This window comes from Arvicanthis niloticus, chromosome 7 (assembly GCF_011762505.2).
Source record: "Arvicanthis niloticus isolate mArvNil1 chromosome 7, mArvNil1.pat.X, whole genome shotgun sequence".
NCBI classification, from domain to species: Eukaryota; Metazoa; Chordata; class Mammalia; order Rodentia; family Muridae; genus Arvicanthis; species Arvicanthis niloticus.
Window position 1 is genome coordinate 19,505,837 of NC_047664.1, and position 24,172 is coordinate 19,530,008.

Genomic DNA, 24,172 nt, shown 5'->3' on the forward strand with positions numbered 1-24,172 from the left:
AAGATAAGAGTGGATACTAAACAAAGAAATTAGCTGACCTGACAAGTCTAAAAATGGCATATGACCTGTGGTCTCTACTCCCAACAACACACAAAAGAGACTTAAATGTGGGAGGAAGGCAGAGCAGACTGGCTTCTGTGCACAGGCTACACCGAGAAGAAGACTGCAGAGAGAAGAAGATGGCACAGAGAATACAGCCACAGCGTTAGAGCAGTGGCTAAGAAGCCTGAATGTGCTTGTGGAGGCAATGCCAAATCTGAAGTCATCATCACATGCCTAGCAACTCCTTTATGCATAACTCCATGTTCTCCCTGTGCATGTAACAGAACTTCACATGAACTACACTGAAGCACAGCTAAGATGGAGTCTCACTATGATATTCCAAATGGGCTACAGAAAGGTCTAAGAGCAGGGTGTATATAGACAGTGACTATTGCTTTATCTGTATTTTCAATCACTATGAAACCTCTTACTAGAACTTCATACAAATCCTAGTAAGACTTTTCTCCCCTAACTTCATACTCCTTGACTGCATTCTTCTCTCCAATCTTTGAAGAATTAGTCAGTTCTCTTTAAGAAATAGACTGTAACTCACTGTTTACATTTCTCACTTCTCATTCTGTGAGGAAATGTTTACTATATATTCATTAAAATGCTAGGCACTAAAGTTAAAGATTAAACTGGATTCTCTTTCCTCAAGTTAGGATAGGATACTGGCTTCTTGATTCACTAAATTTTCAATACAACACTGCCTTAGCCCTCACTATATAACATGGAACCTGATGTTACACTGAAACATAAGAGGCAGGAGGTAGCCTTTTTCTACCTTCTTCTCCCATGCCCTTAAGGAGCCCTGTGCTGAGCCAGATATGGTACCATAAGCCTTTAATTAATCCCAGCACTAGGGAGGCAGAAGCAGGTGAATCTGTTTTAGGACAACCTGGTCTATACAGCAAGTGTAGACAGGGCTATATACAGTAATACCCTGTACAGAGAGAGAGAGAGAGAGAGAGAGAGAGAGAGAGAGAGAGAGAGAGAAAAGAAAAAACTAAAACAAAAACCTCACAAAAACAAAACAAACATAAAAACAAAACAAACAAACAAACAAACAAAAAAAACAAACACAAAAGCCCCTGTGGTCCTTGAGATAAACATCAATAAGCCTGAAAGAGTTTGGTGGCCATTATTACTTAATTCACTAAAATCTGGCTTCCTGCTTCAACTTTTTTTTAAAATTTTCATTTTAGATTTTTCAAGACAGGTTTTCTCTGTGTGGCCCTGGCTGTCCTGGAAATCATTTTTTAGGCCTGGCCTCACACTCAGAGCTTTGCCTGTCTCTGCCTTTCCCTCCTGAATGCTGAGATTAAAAGACTGCACCACCATGTCTGGGCCCCGCTTCTACTTTTAAATAAAATTGCTCTGATAAACATAACCAAAGATGTACTAATTACTTTAGACCTGCTTTTCCTGGGACTGTGCGTTTGTGGAGACTTTAAAATAGTGATTCAAACTCTTCTTCACTACTACTCAAGGTAAAAATCAGTCTCTCATGGCATCTCATCCCTTCTCTAGTAACCGACGACAAAGTAAAATGTATGGGGAACCAAAAGCTGTGTGGCTTTGTAACTATTTTACTGCTGTTGCTTTAACAATAGCCTACCTACAGAGGGACAATTCAATAATTCATTTATTCATCCAATTATAAATTCTAGGGTTGGGGATATATTGGTAGAATGCTAGCGCGCACAAAGGCCTGTGTCCAAAACAAAGGAAAAATCCATTAATTCTGCCCATTGTTGTACTTTATTCTCATGTAAACCAGAATGGCCATCCTTTACACTTTCCATTATTATTCACCCCATCTGAAAATAACCCTTTCCTAACAGCCTTCTATTGTAAAACTTCTCGGATTAACAATCTAACTTACACTTTTGATCCCAGCATTCATGAGGCAGAGGCAAGCAGATTATGAGTTTGAGGACAGCCTAGTCTACAGAGTGAGTTCCAGGACAGGCAGAGCTACACAGAGAAACCCTGTCTTAAAAAAGAAAACAAACAAACAAACAAACAAACAGAAAAACAATCTAACAGTTATATAACAAATAATAAGCAAAGAACAAAGCTGCTCATATGGCCCAAAGCCAAAATCTATTTATTGTGCCTCCTTGAACTCAAGAACATACCCCTTCTTCTCAGGCTCTCACTCCACATCTTGGCTGACGTAATGCTTTCTCACAAAAGTTTTAATTCCTCAAGATCTGTGACAATCACTGTATTTGGCAATATATTACAATTTCAAGTTCAGTGTAAGACTTACCACGACCTCAGTTTTCCAAGGGCATAAACAGTCACTGGAAAAAGATACCTAGACAATGATCCTTGAAGAGTCTAAATATTAGCTATGTGAGAAAATATATTACAATGTCTCTAAAAAAATTTTCCTTTCTGAAATCAGCAGTTAACAACAGGGCCTGCTTTTCCACAAGACATAGCTGAATTCCCAACAACCAATCGTGGATCACAACCATCTGTAACTCCAGTTGCAGGGAATCTAATGCCCTCTTCTGGCCTCTTTGGGCACTGTATGTATGTGCTACACACACATGCAGTCAGAGCATGCACACATACAAAAAATACTTTTAGTAAGATTTTATTTGATTTCTAGAACCATGTAGTTGAAAAGTAGCATTAACTTTTCTCCATTCATACAATCTCCTTGTTAACAGAGACTTTCAGTAACAGAGATCTGAGAAAATGAACTCACCTTCTTTCCTGTCACTCTTCCCCATTAGGAAATCTTCTGTATAAGGCGTCATATCCAAACGCAAAGGGAAGGAAAAGTGCGTATTCACTTTCTCTTTCATCATCGTGACCATATTAAATGTATATCTCATAGTATTGAAACTCAGAATACGAGGTAATTTCTTAAAACAAGCCCTGAGAGGTGAGGAGGAAAATAAATTTATTAAATATTTTATTTCAAAAATAGCTTAATTCTATTTGTATTTGTGTTACATCTATTTATAATAATCAACTTAAAGTATCAATATAGTAAGTCACATAATTTTTTTATTGGGGTTGACTGGGGAGGGTTGGATGGAGAGTGCTCACTCATGCAGGTATCTAGGGGAGGCTAGGGATTGTTAGGAACACCTATTGTTCTCCATTGTATTTAATAGCTAAAGTCTTCTAGTAATTAGCTGCATCGGTGTGTCTGCACATATGTGCACACTCTTGCTCATGTGTGTGGAGAGCATCTGTCACAGCATGGGCATGGCAGGCAGAGGACATCTATGTGTCTGCACATATGTGCACACTCTTGTTCATGTGTGTGGAGAGCATCTGTTACAGCATGGGCACGGCAGGCAGAGGACATCTGTGTGTCTGCACATATGTGCACACTCTTGTTCATGTGTGTGGAGAGCATCTGTCACAGCATGGGCATGGCAGGCAGAGGACATCGGTGTGTCTGCACATATGTGCACACTCTTGCTCATGTGTGTGAAGAGCATCTGTCACAGCATGGGCACGGCAGGCAGAGGGTAATGTGTGGAGCTGGTCTTCCACTTCCACAGTGTGCATCCCAATGATCAAACATGGCTGGGAGGTCTTGGAAACAGAGTTCCTTTACCTTTTTTGGTTTTGTTAAAGAAAGGGTCTCTCAATGAACCTAGAGCTTGCATTTTTACTTTTGGTGTCTTCCTACTTCAGTTTTGTAGCACTTGGGAAGCAGATGCATATACACATGCTGGTTTTTCATGTGGGCGCTGGTCGTCCAAACTTAGGTTCAGCTGCTTACACAGCAAACATTTTGTACTCATTAAGCCATCTTCCTAGTTCAGTTTTTAAAATTTGTTTGTGTGTGTGTGTATGTGTGCATGTATGTATGTATGTATGTATATGAATGTATGTGTGTAAAAGAGACAACTTTCAGGCGTCTGTTTTCTCTTTTCTCCTTGTTAATACAAGGCCTTGTTTCTGCTGCACTGTACATTACAGAATAGATAGCCTTTCAGCTTACAAGTGATTTGTCTCCATCTCCTATCTTGTTTTAGGAGTACTGAGATGACAGATGCATACCATCACATTCAGTGTTTTGTATGGGTTCTAGTGTTGAACCCAGGTCTTTAGGCATGCTGCTTCTATCTGCTGCTCCATTTTATTGTCTTCTCAAGCATTTAAATAGTAAGAGAAAGACAAGAGGCTAGGAAGATGACACAGTTGGTAAGGCACAAAGACCTGAGCTCAGACCCCCAATATTTATGAAAAAGCCTGTGCAGCAGCATTCACCTATAAGAGAAAAGAGAGTCCTTAGGACTTTCTGACAGCCTACCTAAACAGCAGGCTCCATGTTCAGTAAGAGACTGTGTCTTAAAAAAACAAGATGAAAGGCTGGGAATGGTGACACACAGCTTTACTCCCAGAACATGGGAGACAGAAGCAGGCAGATCTACGTAAGTTCAAGGCCAGAATGACCTACAAAGTTGAGTCCAGGACACTCAGGGCTCTGTTACACAGAAAAATCTTGTCTCAAAGAGCCAAAAAACATGCCCCACCCCCAACAACCACAACAAAAACAACAGGAAAACAAAAGATAGATATACAACATTGACCTGTGGTTTCTACATATACACAAATACATGCCTGTGTGTATCCCTGCCCACATGCATGCTCATACACCATAAAAATCCAAACTGATGTGTGAGTCATCAAAGAATAGAAATATATGAAATTGAGATTATAAGATTGATTGTATAAACTGGTAATAACAATTTTTTTTTAAAGTTTTTTTTTTTTTTTCTTTTTTTTTTTTGAAACAGCCTTGGGTGTTCTGGAACTCACTCTGTAGATCAAGCTAGGCTTGGATTTTTTATTTTTATTTATTTATTTATTTATTTATTTTTATTTTCATTTTTATTTGTATGTATTTCTGTGTGCCTGTATGTATGTAAGCCATATGTGGGGGTATCCATGGGACCAGAAGGGCCTTGAAAACTTGTAGCTGGAGTTGTGTTTTCCATTGTTTGTTCGTCTGTTTGTTTTATTTTGGACACAGGACATGTAGCCCTGGCTGTCATGAAACTCTTGGAGATCCATCTGCTTCTCCCTCCTGAGTGCTGGGTTTAAAGATGTGTTACTACATCAGCCTGTAAAGCTGGAGTTACTTACAGGCAGTTATAAGCCATAGAATGTAGCTGCTATGCTCTTGAATACTGGTCTGTCTCTTCCGCACTTACGTTTGCTATTGTTTTTAATAGTTTGCTTGTGTGTGTGTGTGTGCATGAGTGTGTCCTCAGAAGCTCCCTGGAGCTGGAGTTACAGATGGTTGAGGGCTACCCAACATGGGTAATGAGAAGTAAAGAAATATCCTTGGCAAGAGCATTGTGAACTGTTTACTAAACCATCTCTCCAGTCCCAAGTATATTTCTTGTTTTACATTCTTGAGGAATGTTAAACTATTATTTTCTAAGAAATTCTCTAAGAACTGTAACCCAAGGAAAAGTGTTTATGATGAATGCATCAAAACACAAGTAATTCAAGATAGTATCAATACCTGTAATGCAAGGGAAAGAACCACTTTCAAAGTTCTACAGAAATTTAGTACTTGTTTTTTTTAGTTATTTATTATGTACAGTGTTCTGCCTGCACACCACAATGGGGCATCAGGGGCATCAAGATCACATTGCAGATGGTTGTGACCCCACTGTGTGGTTGCTGGGAATTGAACTCAGGACCACTGGAAGCATAGTCAGTGCGTTCAACCTCTGAGCCATCTCTGCAGCCTAAAAACTCAGTACTGTTAAACAAAACTTGAACTCCCAAATCTAGCTTCCACTCAGATTTCCTTCCAAGAACTGCTTACAAAACAGTTCCAGGAAGAGAGAATTCTGGCTCAGCAGACATAAGTTATACTGCAGTATCTATTCATCTGAATCTGCTGTCTTAGAGACCAACATTAGAGAAGTAACTTTGATCTTTCTGTGAAACTACATCTTTAATTGTTGAATGAAAAGCAATTATGATATTAATAATGATAGTAATTTACCACAACACATTGTATTGACTAAACTTAGTCATGTAAAAGTACTTCCAAACTAAAAAATTTGTATTATTCTCTAAAACCCAGTCATGAAAACCAGAGTCAATGCAGACAGACAAGTATGACCACTACCCGTATCTTTAGTGTCTTTCCTGAGAAAACCCAGACAACTGATAAGTTTAGAGATTCCCACTTTTTACCCTGCTGTATATGTTAAATTAAACTTCACTGCATAATAAGTTACTGGTACTGAGCTCCAAATAGCTAATCTTACCTGAATCACTATTCTGTACTGTTTATCCATGTTCATTATATCACATCTTCATACAGTTGTTATCAAAAGTCTGTATCTTATCCTTATTTTGTCTTTTAATTCCATTGGGTAATTATCAAAATGATAAAAACTACATTTAAAACAGCATACCTTTTTTCAGCTCTGACTTTCTTTCCACAGTGAGAACAAGTGTACATGTTGTCCCCTTCTAAGGTGTCTTTAATAGTAACTTCATCAAGAGATTCCTATGTGTAAACCAACATTAGGAAGGTGTTATGATTTACAGCATGCAATTTGGTCAGAATGCACAAAGAAAATCAATTTCAAATTAATTTTTTGTCATAAGAAATCTAACTTTTAAAAGATATTTACATTTTTACTGGGAAATAACCAATTAAAGAGCAAAACATGAAAGAAAATACATGAAAACAGCTTTTTCTTCACATGACCAAAAATTTGTTTTATGTATGTGATTGTGTATGTGTATATAAATAATAAACAAACTCAAGTTATGTACAGTATCACTCACATAAATATTCTTCATATCTGCCACCTGGCACCTCACAGTATAAAACTCTTCAGCAGTTTGACTAACATGTTCACAATCCTGGATGATCAACAAGCAAAAATTAGCAATTTATTATGAGAACCCCCGCCCCCAAAAAACCCTTATAAAACAACAACAAACAGATATACTTACCAAGGAAACAACATTGTTTGTAATGACACCTCCGAACAGGCTTTTGACGGTATTTTTCTTTAATATAAAACAAATCAAAGTCAGTGATTAAAATTCAAAATTATATGAGTTTCACACAAATTTTCAGTATTATGGTACTAACCAGTTCTGGAGACATTTCTTCAACCTTAGTAATCAGATCTGTAAAAAACTCTGTCATATCTTTCTGTTCCCCAGTATTTAGAGGCTGCTTATCCATAGTGTAAGTTTTACAGAAAGGTCTAGGGTTGTATGCTTTGCACTCACTCTCCTGCAAGAGAAAAGGAGAGGAAGAAATATCAAGTAAAAAATGGCCAGAACAAAACTTTTGAATCATTCACAACCACCACCAACACTACCATATAGGATTAAAAATGCCATGTCTCCAGCACTTGGAAGGTGGAAGCGGGAAGATCAGGAATTCAAGGCTAGGGAATTAGAACCACCTGGGTTTACAAGAGACCCTAGCTCATAAATATAAGAACAAACGCCAAACAATTAAAAAACACCAAAACAACAACAAAAATCTCTGACCCCCACAGAAAATAAGATAAAAGCCAAACTAAAAACAAAGGAAATTAGAAAGTTTTCTACCTGTCACTACAGACAGACAGACAGACAGACAGACACACCCACCCACACCCACACCCACACACCCACACCCACACCCTGAACCCAAGTTTACTGTGTAGCCCAGGCAGACTTGAAAATAACTGCTTCTGTTTCAGACTCCTGCGTGCTAGGGCTGGAGGGATACTCTACTATCCCCAGCTGAAAACACTTTTTCCAGATATGCCCTTCACTTCTTTTGTCTGAGTTGAATGGTATTTTTAGTTTAATGGTCCTGGATCATAAATTCACCATATGAAATTATTATTGAAACTCAAATTTTAATTGTAAAGCTTAAAATAAACTTTTGCTACCCAAATAAGTTTCTGTATACTGAACTTTATGAAATTTTATTAAATGCAGAATTAGATGTGATGGTACAATGTTAAATCCCAGAACTCAAAAGTCAAAGGCAAGAATTCTTCTGAGTTTGAGGCCAGCCTGCTTGCTCTACAACCTGTTCCAGGACAACCAGGGCTAAACAGAGAAACCTTATTTGGCAAGGAGGGGTAGTTTAAATAGCAGTTTCTGATTTTGTCAGTTCAAATGTGCTCCAGCTCTCTTAAAAGGAAAATTGAAAAACCAGAGCACAGTGGTGATGTGCCTGTATTCCCAACATGCAGACAGCGAGGACAGGATTTTAAGTAAAAGACCCACATACACAGCAACATCCTGTCCCCAGATTTTTAATGAGGTGACATTAAAAATCAGCATCAAACAAACTAGTATATTTTCTATTTGCTTAGGAAAAGAAAACACATTTTTTCAGGCTGAGAATACAGGATACTTATGACATTATCTCTCCTGAAAATTCTAACAGGTAAAACTTTAGTATCAGAAATTGAAAAGAAACATGGAAACTGACAAATATTTTGTTGACTCTAAAACTTCTAGTTGATTAGACAATAGGAAGAAAATAGAGAAGAGTTCTGAAGAACCTTACACAAATAACCATACAAGGAGAAAAGCAACTAGGTAATGGACTTCAAAGGGCTTCCTAATGGTATCTGGGTGAAGCTGGTTAAGTAGCATGAAAAGACCATAAATACAATACTTCCCACAAAAAGAATACAATGTGTTAAAAATATTTCTTATCATGAGTAAGTCTATTTGCTTGTCCAGTGCTAAACTGTCAGCTCTGAAAACATAGATACAAGAAACATTGTTTGCCTTGAATAGTTATATTTAGGAATATATATGTATAGATACATACACACACACACACACACAAACAAATTGGTGGGAGAAAAAAAGATCATGTGTTTGAAAGAGAACAGGGAGAGATATATGGAAAGCTTTAGAGGAAGGAAAGGGACAGAGAAATTTAATTAAATTATAATCTCAAAAGATAACTGAAAAGACATAAAGTTCATTTTCTATTTTATACTATGTGTGTGTATGTACCATTTGCATAACTAGGGAAGAAAGGGCTGGATTTAGAAGCAACTGTGAACTGACTGATGTGAGAGGTAAGAGCAAAACTCTGCAAACACAATAAGTAAGAACAACACAGGTTTAGTGAGGTACCAATATAAAAAGATCTATCTTGTTTCCATTTTTTATTTTTATAAATTTTATTTATTTTGTTTTCTTTGTATGAATTTTTGTCTGCATGCATGCCTGTACACCAGGCATATGCAGTGCCTGCAGAGGCCAGGAGAGGACATCAGATCCTCTGGCCCTGGTTATAGAGGGTTGTGAGCTCTTGTGCAGATGCTGGGAACAGAACGCAGATCCTCTCGATTTCTTATTTAAAAAAAAAAAAAAAAAAGGCTTATTTTCTTGTGTGTATGAGTTCACTATAGCTCATCTTCAGACTGCAGCTATCTTCATGCACACTAGAAGAGGGCATCAAACCCCATTACAGATGGTTGTGAGCCAGCACATGGTTGCTGGGAATTGGACTCAGGACCTCTGGGAGAGCAGTCAGCGCACTTAACCTCTCCAGCCAGATATAGCTTTTAAAAAGAAGATCCATTACTTTTTCCAGTGTGGAGATAAGACTTAAAAGGGACAAAGAGACAGACACCAGTTAGAAAGTTTCCATGAAAGAGTTAAACCAGTGTGCTCATTGGTTTTATGTCAGCTCGACACAAGCCACAATCAGCTGAAAGGAGAAGAAAACCTTGATTGAGGAAACATTTCCATAAGATCTAGCTGTATGCAAACCTGTAGGCATTTTCTTAATTAGTGCTTGATGAGGGAAAACTTAGCCCATTGTGGGTGGGGCCATTCCTAGACTGGTAGTCCTGAGTTCTAGAAGAAAGCAGGCTGAGCAAGCCAGGAGGAACAAGCCAGTAAGCAGCACATTTCATGGCCTCTACCGATTCAGCTCCTGCCTCCAGGATCCTGCCCTGTTTGGAGTTCTTGTCCTGACTTCCTTTGGTGATCAACATTTTACTGTGGAAGTGTAAACCAAATAAACCCTTTTCTCCACAAGTTGTTTTTAGTCATGGTGGTTTCCTTGTAGCCAGAGGACATAACTAAGACAACAAGTGACATTAAAAATACTAGAAACAAAGGACAAATTAATAGAACATAAGTAACTCAGTTGTAATTGCTAAAAGTATAATAAAGAAGAAAAATAACAGTAAGTCTAATTAACAGAGCCAATACAATATTTACAGTCACTATCTTTTACTTTTAGTTAAAAAATAATCTAATTAGTTGTTCTGCACATTTTTCAAACATACCATTAAATATGTAAACATTTTCTGAAGTTCCAGAAGAGTTGTCTTGTGCTTCATATCTTCTGAATACTGAAAGTCAAGAGGAAACAGTGAAAACACTAAGGGTGGCATGTGAATCCCCCAGACCTACTGAGTGCAAGTCATTATCAAAGAAAAAAAAAAACATATCACTAAAAACATGACTCTTTGATAAGTACTGATTTTATAAAACAATACAAGCCTGGCAGTGGTGGTGCACGCCTTTGAGCCTTTGATATCAGCGCTCAGGAGGCAGAGGCAGGTGGACCTCTGATAGTTCAAGGCCAGCCTGGTCTAGAGTGAGTTCCTGGACTGCCAGGGTTATACCAAGAAACCCTGTCTTAAAAAAAAAAAAAAAAAAAAAAAAAAAGCCAATCCCTAACATTATTAATGATAATCTTCTATTCTTGCAGACAGGAGCCTAGAATAACTGTCTCCTGAGAGGCTTCATCCAGCAGGGGATGAAAACAGATGGAGAGACCCACAGCTAAACATCAGGCAGAGCTTAGGGAATCTTGTGGAATAGTCGGGGAAACACTGAGGGAGTCTGTGGTATCAAGGACACCACAAAAAGACGAGAAAGCCAACTAACATGGGCCCATGGGGCCACAAACCAAAGAGCATGCAGGGGTTAGACCTGGGCCCCCTACACATTTGTAGCAGATGTGTAGGTTGGTCTTCAATTGAAGCAGGGACTATCTCTGACTCTGCTACCTGCTATTGGACACTCCCTTCCCCTAACTGGACTGCCTGGATGGTGCAACTGAAAGGAGAACAGGGAAGGGGATTTGCAATTGAGATGAAAAGTAAATAAACAAATAAATAAATAAATGAAGTAAAAAAAAAAATCTGTATTCGTTTTTACTGAAATACAATATTACCTACACATGCTAAACATATAAAGCCCTAAAACGACATTATCCTTTGAGAAATAAATTACATCACATAATGAAATTACAAATAAGTGTAAATAAAATTAAATACACTAAAATAGTTAGCCAGAACAACAAAAATTTCTTTTCCCATATATTCTTGATATTAAGTAATACATTATTACATCAAATAAATTATGATTTATGAAAACTATTTAAGCTTGGATTTATAGTTTAGAAACTCTACCTTAGCAGTGAAGACAGCCTGCCTTGCTTCTGGTATCATATAAAGCTGCTGAATAGTGGAAGCCAAGTAACAAGTAGCTCCAAGGTTAGTCAGGCCGACAAACCGGCATTCTGCACGGACGTCCTCATGAGGCCAGTAGTCCCACTTATAAGGTGCATGGGCTGCTGATAAAAAGAGGGAGCAGATGCCCCAAACAAACTTAAACATATCTTGCTTTGATTGGCAGCTACTACCTCCACTGATTGCCTAATTGGTAAGTGTAGAATTATAATATAAAATATTAACTATATAAAAAACATTTTAAATCTAATTATAAAAATCCAGGTAACAGTCAAAGCTTTATTTTACTTGGTATTATATTACTTTATACAAAGAAAGCCCAAATATGGGGCTGGAGAGATGGCTCAGCGGTTAAGAGCACTCACTGACTGCTCTTCCAGAGGTCCTGAGTTCAATTCCCAGCAATCACATGGTGGTTCACAACCATCTGTAATGGGATCTAATGCCCTCTTCTGGTGTGTCTGAAGACAGCTACAGTATACTCATATAAATAACAAAAAATAAATAATATTAAAAAAAGAAAAAGAAAGTCCAAATATTTAAAATACATAAAGGTTTTCTACATTTTTCTAGTAAAACAAAATGCTGACCATTCTATCAACAGTGTATATAACAAAGTGTGTGAAAGGGTGATTATTTAATCAATGTTCTTTAATTTTTCATTACTACATTCAGTTTATAAAGATTCAAGAGAAAGAAAAGCGCTTACACTGCATATGCTGTGCCATAACCCAGTTGTGTATGAGCCTGTAGTTCTCCACAGACCCCTTCACCATCTCTACCAATAAGTCATAAGCGGCAGCTCTTGAAGAGTGGGATTTGCACTTTGGCTGCCGTCGGTCCTTCAGACTGGGCAACAAAAACAGAAGATTGAAGATATCTCTTAAAAATTCCTAGGAGGTAAGAAGAAAGCAGATAGGTTATCTAAACATGATACCAATTATATTCCAATGACACAAAAAACAAATTGAGTAATGAACTAACTGTGATTCGTTAAACATATCAGTCAAAGTGTTTAGCAGTATCATAAGCCATCATGTGAAAACTTTACCAATGTTCTTTCTCTTGAAGAAAACAGAATAGAATGAGCTCATCTCTTAGTTAATCCCCACTTCAAATTTCAAATCTATCTTTACAGATTATTCTTGCACGGTGCTATTATTTTCATTTGTAAACTACCAAGAAATTACCACGATTCCTCTGTTAAGTCTTATGAGTCCTGACAAATCACTCCCCAGGGGTGGTACTGGGAACTCAGCACATAGGAATCAAAAAACTAAAACCAGAAACATCTTACAATGTTTACCACTAGGATATATGTGTTTTCCTTATTACTTCCAAATAATGTAAATCATACTTTCTAGATTTGCAAAAGAAGATTGGCTATATACAAAATTATTTGAGTCGTATTTCATACAAATGACCCAAAGATTATATAATTTTGTTTTTATCTATTTAAGGATTCAGAACTGAGATTACTGTCATGGAGACCCAAAACAACATGTTTAGCTACACTGAATCAAACATATCAACAGCAAGTATGAATTGGCTGATAAAAAACTAACAATGAACTATCTTTGCTAAACATCTTATATCTCAAAGGAAAACGAGCTCTATTTGTACAGTGATTCTGAAAAAATAAACTTAAAGCCTGTGATCAAAAGAATTTTGCCAATAAATGAACCAATAAATGAACATTTCTGTTTTCTTTATTCTGAATCTATCTTTATTTTTTCACAAAGGACAAACTTACACAAAACTGAAAGAATCTTTTTGTTTTGTTTGTTTTTCAGAGACAGGCCTCTCTATATAACTCTGGTTGTCCTAGGACTCACTATGTAGAATAGATTGACCTTGAACTCACAAAGATCTACCTGCGACTACCTCCTGAATGCTGAGATTAAAGGTGTTCACTACTGGGGTTCAGTATTAAAGTAAGTTTTGGTAATAAATCACAGTGTAATACAAAATAAATTCAAAATATATGGTATTGCATGCTTGAATTACCAGCACTTAGGATGTAGAGGCAGGAGGACCAGGGGTTCAAATTCATCCTGCGCTACACAGAGTAAACTATGCAGTGTTCAAAGTGAACCTTGACTATCTCAGACAGTTTCAAAGCAACAAAAAATATCAAAACATAACTCTTCCCACTATAAACATTATGTAAGCAACATGTCTTAGAATCTGCATCTAGAGTCCTTACTGAGGATTTAGAGGATGAAAGTACTTGCTGCTAAGCCTAATCTTTTCACTGCTGGAAACATCATCATAGAAGCTGTTGTCCACAAGTTGTCCTAAAATCACCTCACATATACCATGGCATAAATATGCCCACAAATATTCACAGGAAAGTTCACGTAAAACGCACATGACTATATAGATCCCCAACTCTCTGGGGAGAAAAAGGCAGGAGGAGGATCAGGACCTCAAGGCCAGCCTTGGTTCCAAATCAAGATCAGGAGGAGCTTAGCCTCTAGTTTCAAGAACAAACAAAATATCTTGGTGGGCAGGGGGTAAATCAAGATACACAAGAGCCTTCTCTGTGTTCTAGTATTAGCCAGTTTTATGTTCCTTTGTATTTTTTGTGTACAATGTTATTAAAAAATAAGCTTAGTAGGTTTATAATTATGGATAAAATTTTATTTAATAATTCAAACACAAATCTATACATCTAATATTACCACTGAATGTACTGGTGGAAAAAAGGAGAAGGTTTGACAAAATAACATACAGCATAACTGTTATTATAAGAGAGCTAATACAAAAACAAAGTACAACTCAGCAGTGGTGGTGCACACCTTTAATCCCAGCACTTGGGAGGCAGATTTCTGAGGTCGGGGCCAGCCTGGTCTACAGAGTGAGTTCCAAGACAGCCAGAGCTATACAGAGAACCTCTGTCTCAAACAAAACAAAACAAAACAAAACAAAAAAACAAAACAAAACAAACAAAAAACCCCAGCCCCCATCCCCCAAAAAACCCAGAAACAAAGTACATATAGTAGTTTCTGGGAAAACAACAACAAAATCCTAAAATGTGCTGGCACATGCTTCAAGTCCCTGAAAGTTTAGTACTCACACATTAAAATATAAACTGAGATATTAATCATAAAACTGATCAGTGTTATTTATTAAATACTGTATCAATCAATAAAAAGTAGTAAAAATCAGTAACATGTAAAAGGGGTTGTGGGCTTTGTTATAGATAGAGAAGATGAAATGCACAACTCATAGAGCAAATGAACTTTAGTGTATAATGTGTACATACATTTATGTATACACAATTCATATATATACATTACATATACATTATATGTACATATTACATACACATATAAATTACAGGCACACATCTTTACATCACACATACATATATAAACAAGTCACGGTACTCTTTTGTTTACTCTTAATAACCTCAAGATAACAGCTCTCAAAATGAGAAGTAATTTCCTCAATGCAGGAGATGAGAAAAGTGCCAATGACATAGTCATTAGGAATTGTAAATATTCAAGACACATTTCAAGAAGGCCTTAAAAATATGAAAGCATGAGCTGGAGAGATGACACAGCAGTTAAGAGCACTAGCTGCAATTCCAGAAGTTCAATTCTACAGCAACCAATTGGTGGCTCACAACCATCTGTACTAAGATCTGATATGCTCTTCCAATGTGTCTGAAGTGTACTCATATACATAAAAGAAATAAATAAATTTTAAAAAATAAGAAAGTAGGGTGAAACCATTACAGATGGAATGATTATCACTAATTAATTCTACTATGTGAGGAAATTAGTGTGCAAGAGAAAACATAACATATATAAAAATGTTTTGACATAGGAAATGTGAAAGTAGACATTCCCCTAAATAACAAAAATTAAAATTTATTTTTTACATTCTAAACATCTATTATAAGCTTTCTATTTTCACTGTTAATTTACTCAGAGTCCATCATCAAGTTCTAGCAAATATGGCTTGAATATATTGTAAAAAAACAAAAACAACAACAACAAAAAAAACAGAACACAACATACAATGTAAAAAGAAGCTTCAATTATAATTCATACACATATTTTAAAACATACCTGTCCTTCCCTTGAAAATTTGAAGGGTGGTTTGTGTTTAATAACACTTGTTGCAAGCCTTAGAAGCCCCGAAAGCCCATCATCTTCTATATTACCATCTAAGTGGTCAAGGATCTCTCTACTATTAAAAAAGAATACAAGCAAAAGATAAAATAAAGACATTCTCTTTGTTCAATAATGTAATTGTTAATTCTGCACTAGCTTTTTACCTGCGAATACAGTCAGCCAAATGTCTTGCCAACGCATCTAAATCGAGGAGTGTTGTCTTAAGGCAAAAAGAAAATACAAAATTCAAATACAGATTTTTATGTTTGATGTATCCTAAATTAGAAAAATTATTTGATTATATATAAGTTATTTTACAAATTAAGTTATAAACTCGATGTACCTATTCATCTACAAAGTATCAAAAACAAACAAACAAACAAAACCTATACTTTCAAGTGCATCACTAACAGTCCATTAAAAGGGGCAATGGTAGCTTAGGCCCTAAATCTGGGCACACAAGAGGAAAAAAAAAATCATGCTAGATTATCACAGCCACAGTAGTACTCATAGTAGAACAGTAAGCATCTGAGAAGCTACTAAACGTTTTCTTTCCTGCCTTCAGTTATCGAGATACAACTTACACATGGGCTAGTGATATGTACCACAGTATAGTATCCCCACTCCTGTTTTTTATTGTCATTACTTTTGACCCATGCTTTAATGATAAATTAAACATTAGTTAATTTCTACCAGCTTTAATTTTATATCTGAAAAAAATTAAATTAAACCAGATTTCACAGACCAAACATAATCCAAGATAATGCTCAAAGAAACTAGACCTATATGAGGGGAAATTACTTTGACAAGAATTAATATCTTCTTCATTAGCCTAAGTAAACAGGTAATGCCAGATTTAAAAGAAAATTTTTCTATCTGGTATCACCACTTTAAAAATTATTAATAAAAGCCGGGCAGTGGTGGCGCAAACCTTTGATCCCAGCACTTGGAAGGCAAAGGCAGGCGGATGTCTGAGTTAGAGGCCAGCCTGGTCTACAGAGTGAGTTCCAGGACAGCCAGGGCTACACAGAGAAACCCTGTCTTGAAAAAACAAAAACAAAAAACAAAAAAAAAAAAATTAATAAGTTGCAACTTGTTCAATATTAATTTTGTGATTACTTCCCAAATGAAAAGGCTTTACCAAGTTACTTGTAAAACTAAACCGAGAAAGCACAGATACTTCAGGCTATGTTTATAATGAATATATACCATACTCCCATTTGTATTTTCATATGTATACAAAACTGAAGAGAAAATGGTCCCCAAATATTGAAGTCCATCCTCCTTCCATTATTCTCACTTCTTTAGAATTAACATAGATACATTTCTAGTTTAATAATAATTTCTAGTTTATATACAGAGGAAAATATAAAGTCTATGTGGCAAGTTTATCTTCAAAATGTATTTAATTATTTCCTTGTAGTTAGATGTGGAGGGGCACACCTTTAATCAAAGCACTTATTTGTTAAAAAGAAAAGGTTGTTTTAGTTTAACTTTTTTTTACATATTTCTTACTTTTACCTACTTATATAAACATTAACATTTATTTTATATATCCAAGACTCTAAATATACGTGCTGTTATAAAAAAGATACATGTAAAACTTACAAATACAAATTTCAGGGCTGGAGAAATGGCTCATGGGTTAAAGTACACTTGATGTTCTTCCCAAGGACTTAAGTTTGGTCCTCAGGCCCACAATGAGGAGGAATACCCCCATCACCTGTAACTACAGCTCACTTCCTAGAGTGGTTCTCAATGGGCCTAATGTTACTACCCTTTACTACAATTTCTCATGTTCTCGTGACCCCCAACCATAAAATTACTTTGTTGCTACTTTTTTAACTGTAATTCTGATATGTTTATGAATCAAAATGTAAATATCTAATATGAAAAACATTTGATATGTGACCCCAAATGGGTCATGACTGAGAACCACTGTTCCAGGGAATAGTATGCCCTCTCCTGGCTCTGATGTGCAATGTACTTATGCTAACATGCATAATACACACTTCACTTCTAATTAAGGTTTTACAAATCTTAGATTGGTCAGAAGTACATATAAATGAAGATTTAAAGTCAAAGTAAAAATAAGAAAGTAACTAGAGCAAAAGACAAGGGAATAATGTAACGGGAAAGTTAGGACAGGACCTGCTACAGAGACATTAGTAAAGGTGTCCTCAGCTAAAAGGACAGGTCAAGCCAAGTATGCCCCTGAGCACATCCTGAGTATTTGTTGCACATTAACAACACAGGAGGTTTTCTTTGAACATACCTGACTAGCGTCCTTTATGTGTATGTTGTCCACTAACTTGCATAACAACCAAAAATATTCTTTACATCCAGGTTTTAACATTGGTTCTTCTTCATAATCATCTATCTATTAAAACAAATTTTACCTTGTAAAATCATTTTTAAAAATATTAATATATTTAAGCAAGTACAGACTTTATGAAATTAAATGCCTAAATAATATACAAACACTAAGAAGAGTGAATTCCTGGTGAAGTCTATAAAATAAAAAACAACAGAATATCAAGGTACCCACAAAAGAAGACAACTTTAGTTCAAATTCAATCTGGAGACAGAATAAAGCAATGTCTAAAAAAAAAAACAGAAAACAACAAAAACAACAACAACAAAAAAAAAAAACAAGAAAAGAAAAACTATCACCAATTACTTTGAAAAGATATAATCATAGAAAAATATGTAAATTCTATAGTATATGTTTTTGTAAATTATTTTAAAATACTTTACTAACGGACCTTTCATTATATAATAAATTATTATATTATGTAATAAAATCTTTTTACAACCAGGTAAAGCAAAAGAAATTAACAAATAAGCAAATTAAAATAAACAAATCAAATGAGTGAAGAAGGGTGCTCCATAATTTTTCAACGTTGTAGGGACAAAAAGTATTTCCAAAATAGCATGCTCATGACCGACAATTCAAAGCTGAAATCCAACCACATGGCTGTAATGCTGGCCCTGAGAATGGGTGTGCATCATGGGGTGCACTTATATTCCCAACATCCCAGGACAGGAAAGAGAGACAACTCTTTCAATACAGTACACAGTAACAAATTTGCAATAAGGTAAAACCTCACCCTTAGAGGTTTGAGTGCTTGAGCATCAGGAAGGAATTTCAACAATGTTGAGGCAGCCAAAAGAAGGAAAGACCGATGGATCGAGTCTCCTCCATCTAGGCCTGACAGAGACAGCTTATAGAGACCATTGCAAGATTCATGGCGAACTGCAGTCTAAAGGAAAAAACAGGGGCAGTCTTCAGTATTTAAAAAGCTATTCATAGACACGGTAAATAGCTCAGTTGAAGAGTTTGCTTTGAGCTTGCTTCCCAATTTTAATTCTCAGCATTTTATTAATCAGGTAATAGTAAAGCATACTGAAATCACACCACTGAAAATACTATGCTAAGCTTCTCAGTAAGGGGAAGGCCAGAGTCTCAAAAGATTAAGCTTATCCTAAATTGCATTATCAATCTTCATATCAAACTGGACTACATGAGACCTTGCCAGAAAGGGGAGGGGAGGGAAAAGGAAGAGAAAGGGAGGAGAAAGAAGAAGAAGAAAGGGGAAGAAAGGGGAGGAGAGAGAGAAAGGGAAGGAAGTGGAAGGGAGGGGAGGAGAGAAATCCTGGGCATATAACACACATATAATGGAGCATTAGAGCAGTTGTCCAGCATGTATAAGGCCTTGGGTTTATACCTCAGCACCAAAGGGGATGGGGAGGGAGGGGGGAGATAAGCAGAAATGAGAGGAACATGTGTGTAGAGAAAGGGGAAAAGTTGAAGAGGATTAAAAAAAAAAAAAAAAAAATGAAGACAGGGCTGGAGAGATGGCTGAGAGGTTAAAAGCACTGACTGATCTTCCAAAGGTCCTGAGTTCAATTCCCAGCAACCACATGGTGGCTCACAACCATCTGAAATAGGATCCGATGCCCTCTTCTGGTGTGTCTGAAGACAGCTATAGTGTACTCACATAAAATAAATCTTTAAAAAAAAAAAAAAAAAAAAAAAAAAAGGGAAGACACAGGGGAGGGAAGAGGAATAATGTTAGTAGAAATAGCTTTAGGAAGTTTTTTGTCTGTTTGAAAAGAAACTTTTCTGTTGCTTAAGGTTAGCTTAAATGGCCAGGCAGTGGTGGAGCACACCTTTAATCCCAGCACTTGGGAGGCAGAGGCAGGTTGATTTCTGAGTCTGAGGCCAGCCTGGTCTACAGAGTGAGTTCCAGGACAGCCAGGGCTACACAGAGAAACCCTGTCTCGAAAAAACAAAACAAAACAAAACAAAACAAAACAAAACAAAACAAAACAAACAAGCAAGCAAAAAAAGGTTAGCTTAAATGCTAGCCTGGAACTCCTTATCTTCCTGCCTATATTCTACTAGCTGAGAACACAGGCAAGTCTGACCTCAGTTGGCTGACTTCTTTCCCAAAGTGTTAGGTTTTGCTGAGGACTAAATACAAAGCCCGGTACATGTAAGGCAAGCAAGTGTTGACCTACCTCACCAGCCCTAACAATGTATTGTAAGCAACGTATAATCATGTAAAGTATTCAGGAGTGCACAGCAGTATGTGCTTACATTATTTTAAAAGAAATGCTTAATTATGGCTATAAAGCAGAAACAAATATAAAAATATACAGGAAGAAAAATAAATGAGATTAAAGGTTTTTCATAATTATGTTACTTATAAATTACAAAACAAAACGTTTTAGAACCACAAGCAACTTTAAAAGTATTTAAGTCACTTCACAGATTCCAAGTGAACTATCCAGATGTGGCCACCTGGAACAGAACACAACTTAAAAAGAGACAAATATGAATGTATAATATCTATACTTTTTATTTCATCAGATTATGTATCTAAATGGTAAATAATGAAAATGATTAATAAAATCATGAACATTACTTCACCATTATTTGATATTGTTTAATGAGCAATGCTAATAATATAAAGCCTTGTAGAAGGAGAAGCACCAATCTTCCGTTTTTCTCTTACCTCAGGAATAAGGAGGGTCAGTTGTTTTAGCCAATCTTGTAAATGATCGCTATCGGCAAGGCTAGACTTCACTAAGGAGCAGCAGTGAGCCCAGCTCACCAAGAGCCACATTGAATAGTGGGACACTGAAAGAAAATAAAGGCATAATATCGTTTCTGTTATAAAGACATAATGCTCAGTATTAAACACAGTGTTTAACCATGGCTCTTACACACTTTAAAAACACCTGTAATATTTGTTGAGCTCTTACCTTCATGTCTAGACCTGTGATCAGATTGAGCTTTCAAAACTCTGTAAAACAAAAATATGACATCACTCCTAATTAAATTTGGCGATGAAGTAAAATAATTACTGTATATTCTTTAAAGTTTATAACTTCAAATAGACTTAAGAAACATATAGTTAGACTCTGATTATCACTTATTTTTAAAACTACTAGTAAGTGAAATTCTTGGGAAGGCAACAAGATGGTTTTCAGAAGATAGCTTAATATAGGGGATTGTTGTTAAAAAACTAAGAAACTTCAGAGAGGAGGAGTAAGTTTTAAAGTTTATTACAGAGCAAAATAATTATATGTTAATAAAAACACATTGATTGGGCCAAGTGGTAGGGCAGTACATGCCTTTGATCCCAGCACTTGGGAGGCTGAGGCAGACAAAGATCTCTGTGAATTTGAGGTCAGCCTGGCCGACAGAGTGAGTTCCAGAACATCCAGGACTGTTTCACACACACACTCCCCAAAACAACAAAGAAAAGTAAGTAAAACAAACAAACAACCCGATAATAAACACTTTGATCTGAGGCATGGCTCATTGGTAAAACAAACAAAACAAAACACTCCAAAACCAGGAACAGTAAGTAACAATCCAGATTAAAGCACCACTATACTGTAACTGTTTCCCTAGCACATAGTAGCATACAAAAGGCCCTGGATTTGGTCCTTGATACAAAATAACATAACAGTGTATTTCACAGTAAAATAAAAATCAAAGAAGCTGGTGCTGCAGACCAGTAATTCCAGCCCATCAAGAAGCTGAGGCAGGAAAATTCTGGCCTAGTCTGACTGACTGGTGAATTTCACCCCTTCCACTAATCTAGGTTCTAAATGACCTAGAACCTTTATCCTCCCTCTCAGCAATTTTGTTGGCACCCAAAATTAACTTCTAAACTCACTTAAAAGAAGAGATTCATTAATATATCCACCAAGAACTTGACAGAATCATTGCGTGTGCTTGTCACCTTCAGCAGCTGGGTGGAAGTACCTTTACTACTCACTGAACCATCCTGTTGATCTTTGTTTGTTTTATAAAATCAGGTTCCTCAAATGCAGCTCAGACCTGTATTGATCTCATAATTATATTGGCTCAGTTTCCACAGTAGCTGGCATTATAGAAGTACACCCATAGACCTGACCCTAATGTTTAGTTTTTATAAACTCATACTAGCTCAATACCTTTAACTCAAGAGCAATCTATGACTGCATTAGAAAAATTTTAGTAACTGGTAAAAGGTTCAATTTGGTTCCTTGGGTCATGGCTTTAGAAAACATTATAGCATAGAACTCAGACAAAACAAAAGATCAAGAGAAGCCGTGCTGCAAAGATTACAAGTCTTTTTATGTTTTCTTATAAGAATGAATTACACCAACTTTATACATACTCTTTGTGTACAACAAAGTTCAGTCTAATAAAACATGATGAAATATTTAAAATTATGACCCTCTAAATATAATTTATGATGATATGAGACATAAAACTAGGTTTGCACATATTTAACCAAACCCCTTTCTTTTTGTATCTTGACTTTAATTTATTTATTTTATTTTTTGGTGATGGTGGTTTTCCAAACAGGGTAGCCTAGGCTGTCCTGAAACTCACAGATCCACCTGCCTTTGCCTCTGCCTTGTGCTGGGATTAAAGGCTTGTGCCACCACCATCACCAACAGGCCAAACCTAGTTTTTTATTAAAATCTTTTATATTTCAAAGTTTTTTAAAGTAGTCTAAATAAATGGAATGTTGTTGCTTGTTCAAACTATACACTGAGAATTTATTTATGCAAGTTCTCTGTATTATCGTATTGTATACTGCTGGTGTTCTGGTTAATTTCAGGAGTTGGGAGTACAGGAGACAGGGAAACAGAGAGACAAAGAGAATGTATGTGATGCATACTTACTCAGATGCAGAAGCCAAAAAAACTTGTTAGGTATCTACTACTTTCCACATATTCTTTAGAGGTAGGATCTATCTGTAAACACAGGGTTCAGATATACTGGACTAGGCTATAAGCCAAGAAGCTCCAGAGACCTTCCTGCCTCTCTCCACTCAGTGATATAGAGCTGGTGTGTAGGGATGCCCAGGAAATGGGTGCTGAAATCTGAACACTAATGATCGTAATGATGAAGCAGCAAGTATTTTAACTAATGAGTCATTTTGCTAGCTTGTTTAGTTTTACATACATAGACAAAGAAAATATCAAACATCCAGAATTTCAAACATTTCATACAAGCAGTACTAAAGCATCTTTCAAAAATGACTGTGGGATCTCCCTAGCTCTCAAGTCAATTACACACACACACACACACACACACACACACACACACATTTGCAGGTACTCATACAGAGGTGTAAAATTTTGAAAAACCTGGGAGGAGGGGGAGCATGCCATCAGGACTGAGACAAGGTACAAGTAAGACAGACCTATAATATACCACAGAGACATTAAAAAGGAACATCTACCCTCAAATAATAGGGGTATAACAAAGGGAACAAGACATTTCAAATGGCTTCTGTAAGGCAGCTTGTACAATTTGAAAAAAAAAGAAATAATGTTTTTAAAGAATTTTACAAAGAAAAAGGAGAAAAGAAGGACAAGAAGAGGAAGAAGAGAAAGAAGAAAGAAGAAGAAAAGGAAAGCCGGGCAGTGGTGGCATGCCTTTAATTCCAGCACTTTGGGGGCTGAGGTAGGCGGATTTCTGAGTTTGAGGCCAGCCTGGTCTACAGAATGAGTTTCAGGATAGCCAGGGCTACACACAGAAACCATATCTCAAAAAAACCAAAGAAAGAAAGAAAAATTTTTTCCATAAATATTTCAAATCCATGAATACAAATTAATACTACACTAGATAAATTAAAAAGTACATCTCCTTATATAATGGGTTATCCAATGATACTGAAGAAATACTAATAATTAGGAAAATCAACATTTAGCAGAGATTATGCTAACATTTATTCAAGAAAAAATTATTGATAAAAATTCAAGTCAATTGAGGTTTTATGGGAAGCAGTAGGTTTATAACTTCAGAATGTCATCACACTGACAACTTATTAAAGAGGAAGTTCTGAGCAAAGGAAATAGGAATAAGTCAGATTAACTCTTAAAATTAGTATCATCAATAGCAAATGACATCATCAGAATGTATTATAAAAAACATGTCATTTCTGGAATATTACTACTAAAAATGTAAGAACCAAACTGAGAAATGTTTTAGTTTTCTGGCCC

At 36.3% G+C, this 24,172-nt stretch overlaps 1 protein-coding gene across 7 annotated transcripts in view; it reads right to left on the reverse strand.

The window, feature by feature from the left end:
• Positions 1 to 24,172, reverse strand: part of Usp34 (ubiquitin specific peptidase 34) — a 180,158-nt gene that overhangs the window by 47,543 nt on the left and 108,443 nt on the right. For 4 of the 7 annotated variants that reach the window (XM_076938022.1, XM_076938019.1, XM_076938020.1 and 1 more), the window contains 14 exons: positions 20,924 to 20,964; positions 20,674 to 20,798; positions 18,763 to 18,915; positions 17,928 to 18,032; positions 15,817 to 15,872; positions 15,608 to 15,728; positions 12,238 to 12,421; positions 11,469 to 11,632; positions 10,335 to 10,400; positions 7,157 to 7,303; positions 7,015 to 7,071; positions 6,844 to 6,921; positions 6,465 to 6,559; positions 2,765 to 2,937 (listed from right to left, as the gene is read on the reverse strand). In XM_076938022.1, coding sequence (XP_076794137.1) covers positions 2,765 to 2,937; positions 6,465 to 6,559; positions 6,844 to 6,921; positions 7,015 to 7,071; positions 7,157 to 7,303; positions 10,335 to 10,400; positions 11,469 to 11,632; positions 12,238 to 12,421; positions 15,608 to 15,728; positions 15,817 to 15,872; positions 17,928 to 18,032; positions 18,763 to 18,915; positions 20,674 to 20,798; positions 20,924 to 20,964 — 1,565 coding nt within the window. The remainder of the gene's footprint in view (positions 1 to 2,764; positions 2,938 to 6,464; positions 6,560 to 6,843; positions 6,922 to 7,014; positions 7,072 to 7,156; positions 7,304 to 10,334; positions 10,401 to 11,468; positions 11,633 to 12,237; positions 12,422 to 15,607; positions 15,729 to 15,816; positions 15,873 to 17,927; positions 18,033 to 18,762; positions 18,916 to 20,673; positions 20,799 to 20,923; positions 20,965 to 24,172) is intronic. The other 3 variants (XM_034508486.2, XM_076938021.1, XM_076938018.1) reach the window with 1 other exon arrangement.